Consider the following 18,693-nt stretch of genomic DNA (forward strand, 5'->3'; position numbering starts at 1 on the left):
CTCATATCTGTTTCTTCATTAACTGAAGATGCAACAGCTAGCTGCATCATTCAAGCAATGACGCTAGTCATTAAACTTTGCCAGAAGAAACACCTTGGCAACTGCTGAAGTGTTCAGCCTTCAACAAACCGCTACACAATCTGGGTGTGAGAAAAGTATTTCTGAGGCCTATCATTATGTTGTGACATATACATGAGATACTTCCACTACCGACACGATGATTCGGCACAGGATGAAGTAATTAGATTATATACCAATACCTACATATTAATTATGAGAAAAAATATCAAAATACTGTCTTGAAATGACGAGATACTACATTTTCAAGATGAGTAAAATGGAACTTTTATCTTCAGTACAACATATAGGGCAACAGAACTGTCCAGTCAGTCCTCCAGACAAGTATGACAGTTTCCCTTTAGATACAGCAACTGCGAACTCAGCAGCAAGACAGCTTGCTCTACCCTCAGATGGCAGATGCAGATTTGTTTCTGTACCTCAGATGTACATCAGGAAAATGCTACACGATTGGATAGCCTAGGTAGCTCTTATTTTATGCTATTTATCGGCATCATTTTTATAAACGTAGTCATAAGCAGAAATGCAAAAATCCTTCTTTCTGTGTGTTTAATGTTGAGTTTAAAAAAGTCAGTCCCTTTTCCATTTTTGAAGACAACACCTAAACAACTGAATTGCTTGTCATTCATCCCCATGCCTGAGTTTTGCAATAATGTAGCACAAGCTTGCCATCACTTCCAAAACACTGCAAGAAAAAGAGAAACCAAAACAAGAGCTGTTAGATTATTCATAGGCTAGCATATACATGAAGCAACAAATGAAGAAGCCCCCCACCAGATAACTGATTCATGGAATTCTGTCACTGGTAACAAAGCTCTCCATCATAATGGGAGGCATGACAACATACTGCATGTGAAGGAATGCATTTCCAGAGATTGTATGAAGTCATGTCTCTTTAGATCATATTCTTACAGATCTGTAAATATCAACTACATTACATTAAATGGAAGATACTACCAGCATAGCTAGGGGCAGTAACAGATTTCAAGTGCCAGAAGTATACTGACAAATTCTGCTAAGCACACTTGGAAAGGATATTTAAGACGAAAGTCACCTCATAGAGGGTCCCAACTTCTTGGTCTGGAGATGGAGCAAAAGACTGGTTTACGTATATGAACTGCAAGAAAAAACAGAAGATAGAGATCTCCCATAGATCTTATGGATCACAGATAACATAGAGGAAACATTCTGCAGCCAGAGGTGGGTAAATCTGTCCTCTGTTCACCATTTGTTTTATAACCTTTATAGTCCACAATAAAATACCACAAATCAGTATTTTCACTTCATTGTGGAGAGGCAACATGACTTCAAGGAGTCACTTCTGACTGGCCAATCAGACCAACCCAAAGCAAGCATAGACTCATAGAATCATTCAGGTTGGAAAAGACCCTTGGGATCATCAAGTCCAACCATCAGCCCTATTCTACAAAGTTCTCCCTTACACCATATCCCCCAACATCTCATCTAAACGACCCTTAAACACATCCGGGGAAGGTGACTCCACCACCTCCCTGGGCAGCCCATTCCACTGTCTGACCACTCTTTCTGCGAAAAATTTTTTCCTAATGTCCAGTCTAAACTTCCCCCATTGGAGTTTAAAGCCATTCCCTCTTGTTCTGTCAATCACCTGTGAGAAGAGACCAGCACCAACCTCTCTACAATGTCCTTTCAGGTAGTTGTAGAGAGTGATGAGGTCTCTCCTCAGCCTTCTCTTCCTCAAACTAAACAGTCCCAGTGCCTTCAATCGCTCCTCAGCATGCTGACTTCCATCTCCTGCAAACTGGCCCATTAGTTTCCCATACAGCAGCACAACGTAAACTCACTGGTTTAGTTCTTACTCTTATTTCAAGTATCCAAACCATTCCCAGAATTGCAAATTTGCTCAATGAGAACAGCACTCACAGAAATTAGAATTATTTTGTTCTTTTTCAAAGTTTTTCTTTTCATATCCTGCTGCAAACGTATATACGCATATAGGAGCTAGTCTGTAATGTCAAAGAGGGCCTTGGGATCTGCAGTGCAAGATGGCAATGTGTAGTAGGGCATCATGTGCTATTTCCAAAGAAGAATTATAAAATTCCTAGGGCTTTGCTCCTGAAGTATGGCCTTAAGCTTAAATCACACTGGAAGACTCCATGCTCCCTTTTTTTTTTCCTGAGACAATGAGATGGCAGTTAATCAATTAAACTGTTGAGAATATCCATGAACAGTAAATACCTGAACTATTACTCTTCTTAGAGATATTGAGTCTTGGGAAAAAGAAACCCTACATGATTTCCAGGTGAAAGAGATGGCTAGTGAAACCATTTACACCTATATGCTTGAACAAGAGCCTCCAGACCAAGAACACTGTGGTTTCATCTACACTTTAGCTACACATTTGATTATTTTAATGAGTCTAGCTTTAAATTTATACCTTAAGTGAAAACTTTGAAGTGTATGGATGTTAAGAGTTTACCGCTAATTGCAAAATAAGTACAATCATATTTCTGAAACTTTCAGCTCTTCCAATGTTATCAGAAGGCCACTTGGGCCTCACAGGAAGGAACACACAAACAATATCAGCAATATGCTTCCAAACTGCAAATGTTTCTAAGCTACCCATTTTAAAAGTACTGTCCTATGACAGTAATTAAACTGTTTGAGAAGAAGGAAGCTGTACTGGGTCTGGCTGAGCCGGAATTGGATTTCCCCTATAGCAGCCCTCACGGTGCTGTGTTTTATGCTGGGAGCTGGCAGGGTGTTGATAGCACACTGGTGTTGTGGCTGCTGCTGAGTGGTGCTTACACAGCACCAAGGCTCTTTCCGACATTTTCCCCCCCACACAGTGGGACGGGGTGGGCAAGATCTTGGGAGGGGACACAACCAGGACAGCTGACCCGACCTGACGAAAGGGATATTCCATACCATATGATGTCTGCTCGAGTATAAAGCTGGGAGAGAGGAAGGGGCGGGGGGGAGTGTCACCCTTGGTCCTCCGAGGCAACCACTATGCGTATCAGAGCCCTGCTTCCTGAGAAGGCCCGACATCGCCTGTTCATGGGAAGTGGAGAATAAATCTGGGTTTTTTTGCTTCCATGCGTGGACCTTTGCTTCACTTTGCTTACATTAAAACTGCTTTTGTTTTACCTACAAGGGCTGTTTTTTTCCTATCTTATTTTCTTTCCCCTTTTTGCCCTGTTGGGAAAAAAGATGGAAGGGGGGGAAGTGATAGAGTGACCTGTGGGTACTGGCATTTAGCCAAGGTCAAACCACCACAGAAGCGGACACCAATATTCAGAAAGTCAACCCCAAACACTTCCAAACACTTTAGACTTTTTCCCAAATACTCCTTCCATATACCTGACTTACACAGTTATGCTGTACATATGAAGCCTTCACTGAAATGCACTGCTGCACAACATGCACACAGCTCTGCACGGCAGCATCAGACAAGAAAACGTAGACACTGCAAAAAAACCCAAAGGTTGGAGCTGAGAACCCAAGCACATCCAAACTGCACCATTACAGCTCATCCCAACATTACACTGTGGTTTGTACCCTGAATAGACTTACTGGTGCTCCTACCCACACCAAATTTCCTTCTGAAAGCCGTAGTCTAGATTCAAAGAGTCTCCTGCAAGCTGTGACAGCTTGGACCCAGGGTGAGCAGGTCTTCCTGCCATGGCTGGCTCCCAGCCTCCCCCGCGACGCGTAGGGCACACCGGGCCAGGTCGGGCCGCCAGCTGCCTGTCCCTACCAGCTGCTCGGAGGCCATCAGCTTGAGGAACTTCTTGATGAAGTCAACGAGGCCCTGGATAGTCCGGGTCCGCTCCACGGCCCACTTCTTGGTCTTCATGATGGGGGTGTCGCCCACGGCCTTCAGCAGGATGTCAACTGCGGGGGAGGGACACGCGTTAACGCCACCGGCCGCGGTCCCGCCCCCCACCTCCTCATTGGCCAGAACCACCAGTTCCCACCACCGATTGGCCAGTGCACCTGCCCGTCACCGCACAAGCCCGCCCACCCCGACGGTGCCTGCTCGCCCCATTACTTTTCTTTTTCGGGTCGCCGGCAGGCTCCTCGGTGCCCGGCGAGCCGGCCGGAGGAGGAGCCAGGTCCGAGGCCCCCGCTGCGGCGCCGCCCTCCGGTGCTTCCTCCCCGACCTCGCTCCGGCCGTCGCTCTGAGGCGAGGCAGGCGCCTGCTCCTCGGCTTCCGCCATGCTGCTCCGCGACCGGCGGAAATGACGCCACGTGAAGCCGCTCCGCGCAGTGTTTTGTCCCTCGCGGAACGCTAGTTTCCCGTCAGGTGACGGGAACGGGCGCGTCACGTGCGGCAAGGCTCGAGCGGCTGCGGGTCGGCGGCGACGTGGTGCGCGCGACCCGCTGCCGCCGCCCCGAGAGCGGGGGGAGGGGGGGAGGGGGGAAGGGCGGTGAGGAGGAGGAGGAGGAGAAGAAGGAGAAGGAGGAGGGGGGGGCGCAGCGAGCCTGGCGGCTCCCGCCGCCGCCGCCGCCCCACCATGATCAAAGCCATCCTCATCTTCAACAACCACGGCAAGCCGCGGCTCTCCAAGTTCTACCAGCGCTATGTACGGGCGGGCTGGGGCTGCGCGGGGCCGGGATCCCGGGGCGGAGGCGGGGGGCGGGGAAGCGCGGCCGTCCTCCTGAGGCGGCGGGTGTTTCCGCCATGCTGTCCCCGGGCTTCCCTCAGGACCGGCGGTCCCGGGGTGCAGCTGGGGGTGTTTGTATACGGGGACCCACCGGCCCGATCGCTCCCCGGCGCCTTCGGCAGGTCGTGCCGCCTGCTGATCACCGCTTAAGGCAGCGGCGTATGCCGAGGGCGTGGGAAAATGGAGAGTGCTGAGACCGGCAAGAGCCGTCAGTAAGGAAGATGAGGTTTCGAAGAAAGCTGTTTTCCCAGCCAGTGTTCTTTTCACTGGAAATTGTCCTTTAGTAGTACAGCAGGTGAAGGAGGTGAATCTCGTCCAACGGCGAACTCGGTTTCCTGAGCTTGTTTGTGGAAGCGCTACTCTAAACTCGGCCGTGCTTTTCAGCCTGACTTTCGACGTCTCTGATGTAGTGCTGCGTGTTTCCGTGCTGTGCTTGAGGTGTTAGTTTTATGGGACTCACAGGTTCAATAAGCAGAGCCTTTTCCTTTGGAAACTTTTAGAGTACTATAAAAATACGGTTAACATGAAAAAGAAATGTGAGATAGAAAAGTGGATTCTTTTACACGGGAGAAGGCAGTAGCAAAGCAGCTCTGAAAATGCAGCACAAAGACTAGATCTGAACCAAAAGAAAGTGCAGCCACAAGGAATTAAGAAACAATGTGGAAACAGTTGATTTAATTCAAGGATAAGAGATTTTTTAGGTGATGTTTTGATCATGTACTGTATTTTCTAGCCTATAGGCTAAGCTCTGCTTGGGCTAACCTTGAGCATTAAAACACAAGAAAACACACCTGATGCTTCTCAGAATTATGTAAACAAAATAGTTTTTTAATAGTGCCATTACTTACTTGGATTTGTGGCCACTTGCAATTCTGTCTATTACAGAAGTAATATTTAACTTTTTTGGGAGGGACGTATCTTACTTCTGCATCTCAGAGCAGAAGTGATGACTGTGACGCTTCAGCTTGTGCTGTCAGGCTTTTAATTAAAGGAGTGTAACATATAGGTCATTGCTATGGATGACTGAATTTGATCCCTTCTTCGACAGGCAATATGGGAAATTCTAATATATATTTGTGAACCTATTTTTTTTCTTTCTCATCAGTTCTGGGTTACCAAGCAGAGGTCCTTCATTTGCCATATGTAATTTAAAAATTAAAATGCAATATATTCTCACCTACTTATATTGATGTGTTCCCCTTGTGTGCATCCCCACTTTGTTGTTAATAACTGCCATTGCAGAGCTCTACTTTAGTAACTTACTAAAGAAGTTTGGGTTTTTTTCCCCTCTTCTTTTTTCCTGTGGTGTGGAGGTAACAATTAAGTACATAGATGAAAGACTTTGTAAAGGTGTACAAAAGCTGCATTAATGTGAAACGGTTAACTGCCATTCTCATCTTCCATTCAAATGTAATTATCTTTTTGTGTCTTCTGTTACTGTTGTGTAATCAAAGTTCTGGGAGGGGAAGAAGCATGGGAAGGAGAGGAGTGAATAACAGGAATATACCAGATTTTTGTTGTAAACTCCATTCTGCTCTACTTTCATAACTGGAATTAGAACAAATTCTTGGTGCTTAAGATAGGGTCATATGTCCATATAAGCAGAACACCTTGAAGTTTTGAAAACATGAATAGCAAATGAAAAGACAAAGTTATGTGATTAGGTGATTTCCCTAAAGCTTTGTGATGTACAGAAACAGGTGCAATTGTCTTGATTATCTTTTTGTGTGTGACTTCAATAAGGTTTATTTATTGTCTTTTTGAAACTTATGTATACTTTACTATTGTTTGAACCAGTACTGGAGGCAAATCTCAGGTTTTTTCTACAAGTGGAAGCATCCCCTTCTTTCCAGAGAGATTAAATTGGTCAGATCTGTGAAAGAAGTATTTGTTTGCTTCATGATACCAAAACTTATAAAATATGTGTAACTTTTTTCCCTGATACATGTGAGAATGGAAAGAGTTCCTGCTGCATAAAATGAAGTTAATAATCTTTTGCAATTAGGTAGCAAAATAATAATTCATGGCAATTAAATAGGAAGACATATGTACCGTGGTTTTATGTTTCAGAATATAGACCCGTGGCTGTAATTTCAAAGTTAAAAATAAGTTTCTGAAGAACTTTGTGAATAAGGGGAGATTCTGAAAACAGAAGTTATTTTAAATACTCAGTATCTCAGTTTCTTAAGGAAAAAAGATACATTGTCTCCTTCCTGCTACCATAGAAAATATGGGGGAAGTAACTGAGATAATTGCAGCAGAATAAGGCAGGCGCAATTTAAGAGACAGAAACTATAGAAGCAGAGGAACCTGCACTTTCTTGTTCTGTGTTTTACAGAGCAATTTACTTCTGCAGGAGCTTTCTGCTGATGTCTTTGTGGATTCTAGACGTTGTTTATAAAACAACACTTGAATTTAAGGTGATGAATGCAAACCACACAGATGCCAGGCTTTGTTTGCTTAACAGTCATGCAGGGTACTGCACTGTTCTAGCTGAAATCACATGCACCAGTTTTGCTTAGTGTTTGTTCATATAATGTTTTAAAATGCTGACTTACATGCTTGGGCACTGATGGGGGGATATCTGTGCTTGATAACTTTAGGGTTCTGCGCTATAAAACAAATCCGGGCTTGTAGGAATTGTATCTACATTTTTTTGACTATGGAAATACAGACTTGTTAAAAATTAGTCCACTCTTAGAGAAGGGTAGCAAAAGCAAGTGTGCAGGAATGAATGAGTTGCAGTGGGGATTCAAGAAGAGTCAAGCGAATTCAAACTTGGAAGTGATATTTCTGATCTGCTATAAGGAAAGTGAATGGCTTAGGAGAACCTGTTACTCATGATGCCATTGTATTTTAAGCTATTTCTGAAAGAGTTATGTATTACCGGATTTTCAACTTCCCCACCCCCTTCAGGCTTTTGAAACTTTGTTTCCCCCTCTGTTCATGGGTGAAAGTAGTTTCAAAGCATGTCTGTAGCTGTTCAGGCTATGGTGGAGATAGAAAAAAAAAAATGCAAAATACTTGAGAAGACTTCCTGTTTACTTGAAGAAACTATTTTTAGATGGGGTTTTTTTTTAGAAGTTTCTTAATCACTTTTTTCACAGATGTCTCTCAGTAATGTATTCTGCAACTTGTAAAAATGTATTTTCATATTGAAATGACAAAACAATATGCAACTTGTTAATTAGCAGATTTAAGGCTTCAGAAGTAGTTTGAGGGTATTGATATACTCTGTATTCTATTTATTAGCTCTGTGTGCTGTGCATTGTTAATCCATTTTAGCTTGATAGCAAAATATGTTTTCTTTCATAGAGTGAAGATACACAGCAACAAATTATCAGAGAAACTTTTCATTTAGTATCGAAACGTGATGAAAATGTCTGTAATTTCCTAGAAGGAGGATTGTAAGTATCAGGTTTGGAATAAATGCCCTTATTGGCTTGCAAATATTACTTCTGATTATAATATAGCTTTTCACAGTTGTACTTTAAATGCCATGTCACTTGAGATATTTTAATACACAAAGAATAATATCATGTTGCACTAGGTATACATTCTCTTTCCTAGTGGAAGCATACATATATATATGTATGTATCAAAATGAGTTAGGCAATAAAACTGATTTCTCCTAGTGCTGTAACTGACAAAGTGCCATATCTAGTGCTATAATTCTTTCAGACACAAGATGGGGAAGAAACAGGCAGATTCTACCTAACCAGTTTCCCTATAATCAAGCTAAAGATTTCTGATCTCATTTGAAGAGTCATTGGCATTTGCCATATGCATTGTGAAAGTTAAAATATTTTGTAGCTGCTGCTTTGGTTTGAGCTCCTAAAATTTGAGTGGGCAGTATGTGATAGTAGGATTACTCAGGCTTTTTGTCAGGGCTCAGGCTTGCTATATAAACTAGGAAGAAAAAAAAAAAGGTTTTAAATGTGCTAAGTAATGCAGTTTCAACCAAGATATTTTTAATTTCATACAGGTAGAGCAATGTAGGAGGAAAGCCAGACTTATGCCTTCTGTCTCTAGAAGACACAAAATATTCTTCCTTGAATCATCTTGGTTGCTTTTTTAATGTGGTCTTGCTTTAGTTGAAGTGAAGAAATTCTAAAATGGAAAAGTTTTGAGATGTTAGTCATCAACAGTAAATAGTCACTAAGCCACCTTCAAGGAAAAGAGATCATAATTGATGGAACAAGCTCAGCATTTCCAGTCTAAACATAGAGATTGTTGTAGCCTGTTAAATATTGTAATTATGGAAATTTCTGATTATTGGAAGTTAGTATGTTAATGCCTAAATTTGCTATGTGCAGTCAGTTAAATGCTTAGCTGTACTGTGTCAGCTATGATGTCTTTCCTGATCAAGATGATCCCTGATTTTTTTTAAAATTTTTTTTAAACCAAAATCATTTTCTTCCAACTACTCAACTGTTGATTCTATCGTTAGGTTCTCGGAGATGGTTTCAAGCTAGAAACATGCTGGCTTGAATTCTATAGTGAAAGACATGCCATTTGGAGCTTTTTTAAAAAATAATCACAGCTGTGCAGCAAAAAAACAAAGACACAGGACACAATTCTGGCTTTCCTCCTACTGCTCAATTCCAGAGTTAACCATTTCAATATCTTTTTTCAGTATTTTTTTTTTCAGGACAGGGATCACTTTCTAATTTGCAGTTTACCTGAAGGCTTCAACAGTTTATATATACTAACTCTGTGTACTGAAGTATTTGAAAGAATTGGGAAAATAAAGCATGAAAGAGGAAACTTCAGTTGCCATTTCTTTCCAGTTTCACGTTTGTTTGTAATATTTTTGTCGTGATATTTTTTAAACATAGTTCCTGCTTTTCAGGAACAAAGGGTTCCCTCTTGCCCCACTCAAGCATTAATGCAATGTAACATGCTTAAGCAAAAGTTACCTAAAAGATTTTTTGTCCTTTTTATTTATTTATGTAGTCTCTCCCAATGGTAAAGGCAGAAATTAAAGGGATGAGTTATGATAACGCCAAACAGGTGATTCAGTTCTGGTAGAGAGAGAATTATGATGTTCATAGCCATTTCTATTTGAGCGGGCTTCCTGCTCAAAGCAAATGTCAGTGATCTGAAGAACATTTCTTATGATTTATGTACTTCTGTTGGGAAGACTATAGCAGATGAGTGGAAGAAGATACCTGTTTAGACCTCTCCTTGTTTAGTAACATGATGATTAGTGAATCCATAAAAATTGATAATTTTAGGATTCTGTGCTTCACAACTATTGCTTATAGTACCATTTTATTTCTCAAGATATAAAAACATTTTGTAGCACAAGAGTGTTATATGTTCTTGGTTATTAAGTGGTCCATAGACCCAATTTTCAGTAAGTCAAATGCCAGTCTTAAGCCAAATTACAGTTTTCTTTTTTCTGTTGATGCTCCTCTGAGAAGGGCAGGAAAGGATTCATGGGCATACACTCTGTTAATCTATAAAGCAGATTAGTCCCTGTACAGCACCCACTAGTGTGTAATGGAAGTACATTTAATACCCATTTTTTGGTGAAACTGCATAATCTGTTTTAATTGATTCTTATAAAAAGGTGCATGTGTGGATGTAATTATTATCCATATGGATAACAATAACTGTGCTTGTGTGGTAAATGTAACTTGGACTGTCTTGGTACTTAGTATTCTTCCATTGTAATTATATTGCAAAATAAAAGTTGTGATGGATTTGGGAAATCTCTAGCCAGCCATTAACAATAGGCCTCTTATTAACTGAAATAACTGTGAGGATTTGCCCATCTTATCCTGAGATGCAAACTAAGCTTTCCTGTTTTCTTTCCTGTTTAGATTAATAGGTGGATCTGATAACAAACTAATTTACCGACACTATGCCACCTTGTATTTTGTCTTCTGTGTGGATTCTTCAGAAAGTGAGCTTGGCATTTTAGACCTCATACAAGTAAGTTTTTTTGCTGCTTTGTTCTAATAAGTGGAATTCTAAGTACCTTAGAACTTCAATATTCAGCTGTGTCTTTTTCTGTACTATTTGGAAGTGAAGGTGGCTTTCATCGTGTGAACACACCCGAAGTGCTGAGTATTACTTTTAGATTGTTTGTAGTTTTCTGGACTGTCTTTGAAAAAGTTGTTTCTCAAGTTGATGAGAAAGTAAGGAAACTGGAACCTGCTGAACAATTGGCAACTATTTTTTGCTGCAGCTTTTCAAGGCCTTGTTTTGCCTGCAAGTAAAAATGGTGCAGTTCAAACATTTGGTAGACAAGTTTAGATTATGAGAACCTTGATACATAAAGCTCTGTGTGTGTGTGTATATACATGCACACACACGTATATATGTATTTGCCACAAATATATAATGGATTAACACATCCAAAACCTCCTTGGATGAAACTTTCCATGTGGCTTATGAGCTCTTGGTCAGATATACCTTAGAAAATGAGTGCAAATGCTGCCCTAGGCATGTGTTCTGTGCTGGAGGGGTGGCTGGGAAGAGGTGAGGAGAAAAAGAGCCGGTACAGGTTCTTTCTGGATCTCAATAAGAAAAGCTCAACAACAAAGTGGCTTAATAAGATAACTGTTTAGTAAAGCAGAATAAGAAGAGGAATGTAGATAGTAAATCTTACACCCCTTCAGATGCTGGGCATCCTGTGTTCATGCAGCATCCAGTGGAGCCCAGGTGGATTTTCACATGGTGCACTGTGCAGACCAGGTCCTGTCCATGGATAGAAGCCCTCTCTTTTTTGGACCTTTGAGCTATTACATAATTTCCTCACAAGAAAACAATTCTATTCCTAACCAATATTCACCTGAGAACTTCTTGGTGCACTGTGAGATAAAGGCAAGGCCATGCAGGTGGTGTAATCACCTGTACCAAGTGGGGGCTGCCTGTGGTTGTCTTTGTTACAGTGAGCTGGCTGAGTTTATCCTGCAGCTAAGGAATTTGTGCAGCAGAGCAGAGGCCTGTGCCTACTCTAGTTAAGTGTTATGTGGATCACCAGCTCCTAAACATGCAATGGTCAGGATCAATATATTCCACTCCTTGATCCACCTACAGTTTACTTTTCCCAAAGACATTGTAAGTTATAGATTACATTGATAAGATACAGGCTTCTCAAGCCCAGTAGACCAGACATGACCTGTTCAAGATCACTGATTCCTTGAATACAATGTCTTCTGCAAGGCCCCCAATACAGCATGTGTGGTTTAAACTGTTAAATATGTCTGTATCAACCTAGCAACAAAAATCATGTCTGGTAATATGAACACTCTTATGTCAGGAGACCTGATTACACCAGTGATTTTTTTCAATTTAAAATCTGCACATAAACAATGTCACTGATGGTTGTTAGATATGGCAAAAAATAGTTTCACGCCATGAAGTGATGTATATCACTACATAAAATAGGTCTCGGATATGTGTATGATTCACTTACTGTTAAGCCTTTCAAAAGCTTGTACATCAAGATAATTGATTTATTACATAAGTAAAATCTGTGGTATATGGAGACATGGGCCTATATCTATTGATTATGTCACTGCAGAAAGCACTGTGATCCTTAAAGGCCTCACAATTTCCTGCAGACCTTTCTTGAAGCTGAATAGCTTCTCATAGTCACCTATTAGTGTTCTGAACACTCTGCAGTGTTTAGTGCTCTTCTGGGCAGTAGATCCAAATTTCTTTCTGAGTGGCTGTGTGGGTAGCAGGGAAGGAAGCTCTTTTTCTAGATTCTTGTATCATTGGTCATGGAAACATTCTGCAATGTCTGAACAGTGCAAGTTACTGAGGTACGCAATGAATGGACTTACCTTTTCTTAGCATTTTGTTGTGCAGAGTTGCTTAGCTGCTTGTTGCACAGTATGTCTTCTTACTTGGAAGTGCGAAAATATTTGTGAATTGAGAAAAGAAGCATGTTAATATTTCATATAACTCAGGGATGTTTTTCAGATAAAGTGGATATTATAAATATTTTTAATCAGATAATAATGATAGGAAAGGCTATAATAGGTCTGACCTGTTGTATTTTTCAGGGCCACTATGCAAGTTCAACTAAGATTTTATTCATTATGATATATTAAAAATGTCACATCAGTAGCTTCCAGTTATTTCCAGTTACACAGTATAACCTAAATTTTACTTTTAAGGTGTTGAAGCAAATTGCTTGAGCTTACTACTACCTGTATTTCTATAGCCCTCAAGCCCTCTGAATTAGGGAGATCTTAAATTTTTCTCTAAATTGTGTTGCTTCTTGTGCCAGAAGTACTGTGATGGATTTCAGTCTCTCAGGCTTTATATTTCACATCTTTCCATTACACCCTGGTGTTTAATTACATGCCAGTATGATTGCTTGAAGGAAGCAGAAATAATAGAAATGCTATTTCTATTTATAGGAATACTTAAGTTTTTTCTGACCCATGTTATTTTGTTTATACATACAGCCTCACCACAGTACCTGCAGCTGTTCAGTATTCCCACTTCTCTAGATCATTGTAGTTCAACAATTTGATTATAGCAGAAAGTATACAGAGATTAATTGAACATTTTTAATTTCCAGTATGGCTCACAAGAAGGATCTGTTTAATCCGCTTAGCCATGTTAATCAGAATTAAATGTATCTTACACTGGAAAAGCACCCTCAGAAAGTTTATTATTACATCTCAACCCCATGTGCAATGCAGACTGGCAGTATATGCACATCTACTCAAGCAAATGAGCTTTGTCTTTTTTTTTGGTTGAGAAGTGTTGAACCATTTTAATAAATCTTTGTTTACTATAGTTCAGAGACAACACAGGTAAGAGTAAGCCATCTGGAGTTTGTTATGAATCATACATAAACTGAATTGTTTAAATAAGTAGTTATGTAGAGAGTCAGTTTATGATCTCATGAAAATAAGCTGGTGAGATGAACCTAGAACTCAGTCTAGCACTTAAGAGTTTTCTGTTTTGTAAACAGAATAAATCTATAGTAGATTAGATTACATATGGTAGTCTGCAGTTCTTTTTGGTATAAAGTTTTTGTTGTAATACTTAAGATAGTTCTGTGAGGGCCGTTTATATCACTATTAGGTCAGAACTGTTTTGCAGGTAAGTCTTCTTGGCTCAGTCTTAATGCACTGTATGCGTTACAAATCATAGACTGCCTCAGATTTTATACTGTGTTCAAGCTAGATGTGTTTGAACACCTCAGGCAAATTCATATTGTTAATTTTTATCCATTATTTTTTTAAAAAATACAAACAGATTCTGTTTATTATTTTTGATTGATTGGATGGGAGATAGGTCAGTCTATGCTGTACTTGGTAAATTTTGCAGTCTTCTGGATTCTGTGTAAATTTATGTCATGAGTTGTAGATATTTCAGATTCTTATTGTTAGCCTGTGAAGTGTAAGGTTATAGTGCATGGAAATAAAGTACATAAGAAAATGTGACTAACTGTAGACTGCCATGAGGAAAAACTGAGTAATATTTACAATGTTGCTTATGGAACTAAAAGCCTGTGTCAACTGTAAGCATTTTTGAGGATTTTAGCTATTGCTGGGCTTCCAAGGCATGTTGACTCAGTAAGCAGCTGAATCTGTGAGATCAGTCTTCCATGACAAGTTGCATATATTGCAAGATAATGTTGTTCAGTAAGATGCACATGGGAAATGCAGTGCAGTTCATGAAAGACGCTTTTCTCGGTTCTTAAATCATCCTGACCAGAGATGGTTTAATGCTAATTAAGTATTAAAAAAAAAAAGAGACATGTGACTGGAATTCCTATTTTGGCAGAAAAAACCGTAACTAGTTCTCAGTTAACACTATTTATTTATTTTGGAGTTGGGTGTAAAGTAAAGGACTGGAATTAAGAACAAAAAGAACATTTTGACCTAAAAAGCCTTATTGGTAATGCAGTAAGTCCTGGTAGGTCTGCTTGAAAGACCTAACATACTTCTGTTTTGACTAACCGGCAGGACTTGTACAGTCTTTCCTCTACACTGTAATCTTGGCATTCTCTGTATAATCCATGAGTAGTTCAAAAAAAAAAAAATATTGAAAGAAACCTGGGATGTCAGTGTAAGTGTGGGAGAACACAGTGGCTGCTCCAAGGATTTCCCAGTTAGGCTGTGGAAGCACATATGCTTGCAGTGATATGTGAACGATGACTTACAAGGTCACTCTTGAATCAGAAGAGAAAACAGTTGTGTGTGGATAGCTGACTATATGATCGCAGTATTATGTTCTAAACGAGTTGGGGTCTCAAGTAGCATTTGAACAGTCAAAAGCAGTGAAAGAGAGGACTCCGTGGGCAGATTGAGTAAATTCTGTCTTAAGGTTTACTATTGCTGTTTATTCTAGGAAGAAGGATGAGATATTCTTGGTATGATTTATTCCTGTTGTTTTTACTTCATTTTTTGTACCTGCTTTTGTAGTATTTGACGTGATCTAGCACCAGATGCATTTGATTGATTAGGTGTTCTGATTTTTCTGCTAGCCTTGTTATCTTCCCAGTATTAATGTATGTTTTATTCCTTTGTTGTATTATTTATCTAATCAGAAAATCACTCCTTCATGGCAAAGGTGGTGTTTTGTGTTTTGACATATTGTTGAGTATAGGGAGCTCTTGGCTTGTATATATCCAATAACAATTTGGTATTTTGATTCATATACTTTACTCTCCAGGTGTGTGTCTGGCTTTATTAAAGCATTTTTACTACAAAAGAGAGGTGTGGGTTTTTTCTTTTTTTTTTTTTTTTCTGTTTACTTGCATGGAGATGTGCATCGGTTTTTCTTTGAACTGTAAAAGATTGATTTCAAAAATAAAGCACAAGGGGGAGCTAGTAATTCATTGTGCATGCATCCTTGTTTTCCTGCTATTTGACTCATTTATGTTTCTTTTTCAATAACGTCACCAGGTGCATTTGAACTAATGTGTGGTGTGTGTCCCAAAACAATTGGTGTGTTTTCTGGTTATTTTGATTAACAAGTCTGCAGCATCTGAATTACTGAAGTACTTAAATTCTAGCACTGCTTGTCATTGTGTGCAATTCATTTGACTCTCAACTAAAATTATGATGAAAGTGTCTCTAATTTTATTTACCATATTGATTATTTGAAGGTGTCTTAAAACGGGTCAATGAATGTTAGTGTAAAAAAATCTAGTTTCCTTTGTAGACTTAAGGCTTTTAAAGATCAATTATTCATAATACATGTATACCATGTCAGTGCTGACATTACTCAGAGTGAATTCTCCATCCTGAATGAAAGGTTGAGGAAGTTTTCAAAGTTTCCATGAGAAATCCTTAACTGGTGAAAAATCTCACTGAAGAATACTCAGTGCCGGCTTACTTCCCTTAGATTAAAATATGTTTGGTGTGCATTACTGGTCTTGCATTGCAAGCAGAGATCTGTGAGATCATTCTGTGTGTGATGTTGTCACTACTTAATGGGTAAAGGTTTAAAAGTAACCATGTAACTATGAATCAAGTGTTGTTATAGGAGAAGCCCTAGTTTCTGGAAGAATGTCACAAAAGTAGAACTTCTGTGTTGTTGATGTGTGGGCATACATACTGCTACTAAATACACATATCTGTGGGGGCTGTTTTTGAGGATTTTTGAGTTGGTTTTGTTTTTAACGTGTTGCTTTGTTTTCCAAGGAACTAGATGGATGTCAAATCAGAGCATGTAAATTCATGTGCAAACTTGGTGATGTATATGAGGAATCTTTTCTGTTCTTTCAAAAATAGTGTCAAACTGTTAGCTCTTGTAACTAAAAAATTAGGATAAAGGTTATGTTTACACTCTATTTCCAATCTTCTTCCTGCAGCTAATATCAAACAACACTGTCCTTGTAACCACATTCTCCTAAGGTACAAGGAAAGTAAGAGAACATTTCCGGTCATTTGTCTTACTGCACGTAGTTGCAAACTGTGTAGTTTGTTCTGCTTAACATATAAGTTTTTTTGTTTGCTCGCATCCCTTCTTTATAGGAGACTGTTATTATCACAACAAATTAACAACGGCTTGAAGAAAAAAAAAAAGATCTGCTTCGCTTAGCTTCAGTATAATTTAACAGAAGCATATTCATTTACTTAGTTAACTGTTGTCAGTGAACCTTACTGTCTTGAGTCTGCCTGTGAAAATGCTCTATGTTCCTAGTTTAAGTTATGAATTGGTATAGTATTAAAGAATAATCTTTGTTCTAAATGCATGGAACATCTGTTAGATGTAGTTTGACTTTAAAATGAAGATTGATGATAGTAGTAATAGCAACAGCAGAGTGTCATCCTCTTCTCTTTTATAGTGTAAGCAGGATCTGAGACCAGGGATTCAGGTGTAAAAGTAATCTTTCTTGATATGCAAGGTGAACAGCTGGAAATGTCTGATGTCAAGTAGACTTGTTTCACTAGGTCTGTAGACATAAATATGTATCTATAAAAGCAGGCCTTTTATCCACTTTATTTTTGTCAGCAGAACATGGCTTCTCATTCCTATTTCTCTGGGCATAGGCAGTTTGAAATCTGGTTGCTCTCAAAGACTAAGATGGGATTAATAAACCTTGTTGAAAAGAGAGAGAATCAAAACAAGATATTTAACTTCTTCCATATTGCTGCTTTAGGGTTTGAGTTTAGAATTGCAAAAAAATAATTTACATACCAATAATAATAACAAATATTGTGACAAGACAGCCTTGAAAGAGAAAACCGAGATCAAAATTTCCCGCAAGTTGCAGCTTATATACTACTCATTAATGATCTGTAAATTCTTACAGAAAGTCTTTTTAATTCTGAGGACACTAAGCTCTCAAACTCAAGCATATGTTTAACTTAGAGGTCTTGACACATCTCATATAAGTCAGTAGGAGTTATCCTTTGCATAAAGGGAACTGTGCTTGTACCTCTCTAAGACTGGAGTCTTTGTCAGCACTCACCGCAAGCACATGGTGATTGGCATTCAGGAACTTTGGGAGTGCAAGTACAGTCATCTTTTCATTATCTGGCCGAATTGGAGACTGGGATGCTTGTAGTGTACCAAAACTGGCTAACATGAGTAGTAAGGAATCTGTTAGAGAAGTACTCAAGAGCAGGGTAATGTACAGTCCACATCCAACAGAGATCATCAGTGGCTGGACTTCAGCAGCTGCTTGGATTTTTCTGCTTTGTGCACTTACATTCTAAATTCAGGGAGGAGTTATTTTCCTGGGTGTTCAAACTGCTGGACTTTTCTAAATTTATGGGGTGGTATGCCTGACAGGACCAGCAGATGTGACATTAAGACAGCTACCTTTTTGTTTGGTCCATCCTGGATTCAGCAGTTCTAAACCAGGTGAAAGCTGCTGTACTGTTGCTGGAAGCCATAATGCTGACAAACTTGCGAGATGCTGACAGTTTACATTGCTCATGTTTCTCTGTGTGGCAAAGTTAATAGTAGTCTGATTAACTGGGAGATGCCTGCAATGTAGTAATTGGTAAAAATAATAATAATAATTAAAAAAACGTAGTGGATTTTTGATTAATAATTGGGTTCTAACAAAATGGGAATGAATACTTTGAATCACAGATGAGAAAATTGTAGCATAGATGATGTTACTGTTTTTTCAAGATGTGCATACAATTTTGCCCTCTACAGATAACATACTGTTGACATAATACTGTTAACCTCTTAATTTCTTTAGATGTTTTTAATGCCTTAGAATGTGCCCAGTGTTTATTTTCTGTATTTGCTTTTGTTAAACCTCAGACTTAATGAAACTAGTGAGTTTCTGTTGAAGCTTGACCTCTGGATTTTTTTCCTCTTTGCAGGTATTTGTGGAAACACTAGACAAATGTTTTGAAAATGTCTGTGAACTGGATTTAATTTTCCATGTAGACAAGGTACTGTGACGAGCTCCTGAAATATTTCTTGTCAACTAAAATGTTTGGTTCAACTGACACTTGGTATTAAACTCTGCAGTGATTCTACTTTTATTGTCAGTGAAATTAGACAGTTTCTA

General features: G+C 39.4%; 2 protein-coding genes across 9 annotated transcripts in view; one reads left to right on the forward strand and one right to left on the reverse strand.

Moving 5' to 3' along the window:
• Positions 1 to 320: 320 nt before the first annotated feature.
• Positions 321 to 4,316, reverse strand: ATG12 (autophagy related 12). Its single transcript, XM_074856527.1, has 4 exons — positions 4,112 to 4,316; positions 3,818 to 3,954; positions 1,133 to 1,195; positions 321 to 763 (listed from the first exon to the last, which is right to left on the reverse strand). The coding sequence occupies exons 1-4, from the start codon at positions 4,278 to 4,280 to the stop codon at positions 704 to 706; spliced, it is 429 nt and encodes a 142-aa protein (XP_074712628.1). The 5' UTR covers positions 4,281 to 4,316; the 3' UTR covers positions 321 to 703.
• An 85-nt stretch (positions 4,317 to 4,401) lies between these two features.
• The window catches only part of AP3S1 (adaptor related protein complex 3 subunit sigma 1), a 45,922-nt gene continuing 31,630 nt past the window's right edge, over positions 4,402 to 18,693 (forward strand). For 3 of the 8 annotated variants that reach the window (XR_012627147.1, XM_074856520.1, XM_074856521.1), the window contains exons 1-4: positions 4,417 to 4,646; positions 8,043 to 8,134; positions 10,556 to 10,667; positions 18,503 to 18,574. Coding sequence is in view for 7 of the 8 variants with exons in the window: in XM_074856520.1 (XP_074712621.1) it covers positions 4,578 to 4,646; positions 8,043 to 8,134; positions 10,556 to 10,667; positions 18,503 to 18,574 (345 nt within the window). In the remaining variant the exon portion in view is untranslated. Of the gene's footprint in view, positions 4,647 to 8,042; positions 8,135 to 10,555; positions 10,668 to 18,502; positions 18,575 to 18,693 lie in introns of all 8 variants that reach the window. The other 5 variants (XM_074856522.1, XM_074856524.1, XM_074856525.1 and 2 more) reach the window with 5 other exon arrangements.

Source organism: Strix uralensis, chromosome Z (genome assembly GCF_047716275.1).
Source record: "Strix uralensis isolate ZFMK-TIS-50842 chromosome Z, bStrUra1, whole genome shotgun sequence".
Classification (NCBI taxonomy): domain Eukaryota; kingdom Metazoa; phylum Chordata; class Aves; order Strigiformes; family Strigidae; genus Strix; species Strix uralensis.

Excerpts from the sequence above, each read along its gene's own strand:
- ATG12 (XM_074856527.1), bottom strand. The coding sequence starts at position 4,280 with ATGGCGGAAGCCGAGGAGCAGGCGCCTGCCTCGCCTCAGAGCGACGGC. Across the intron at positions 3,955-4,111 it reads CGGCGACCCGAAAAAGAAAA|TTGACATCCTGCTGAAGGCC; the intron begins GTAATGGGGCGA and ends CCTCCCCCGCAG. Across the intron at positions 764-1,132 it reads AAGTTGGGACCCTCTATGAG|TGTTTTGGAAGTGATGGCAA; the intron begins GTGACTTTCGTC and ends TTTTTCTTGCAG.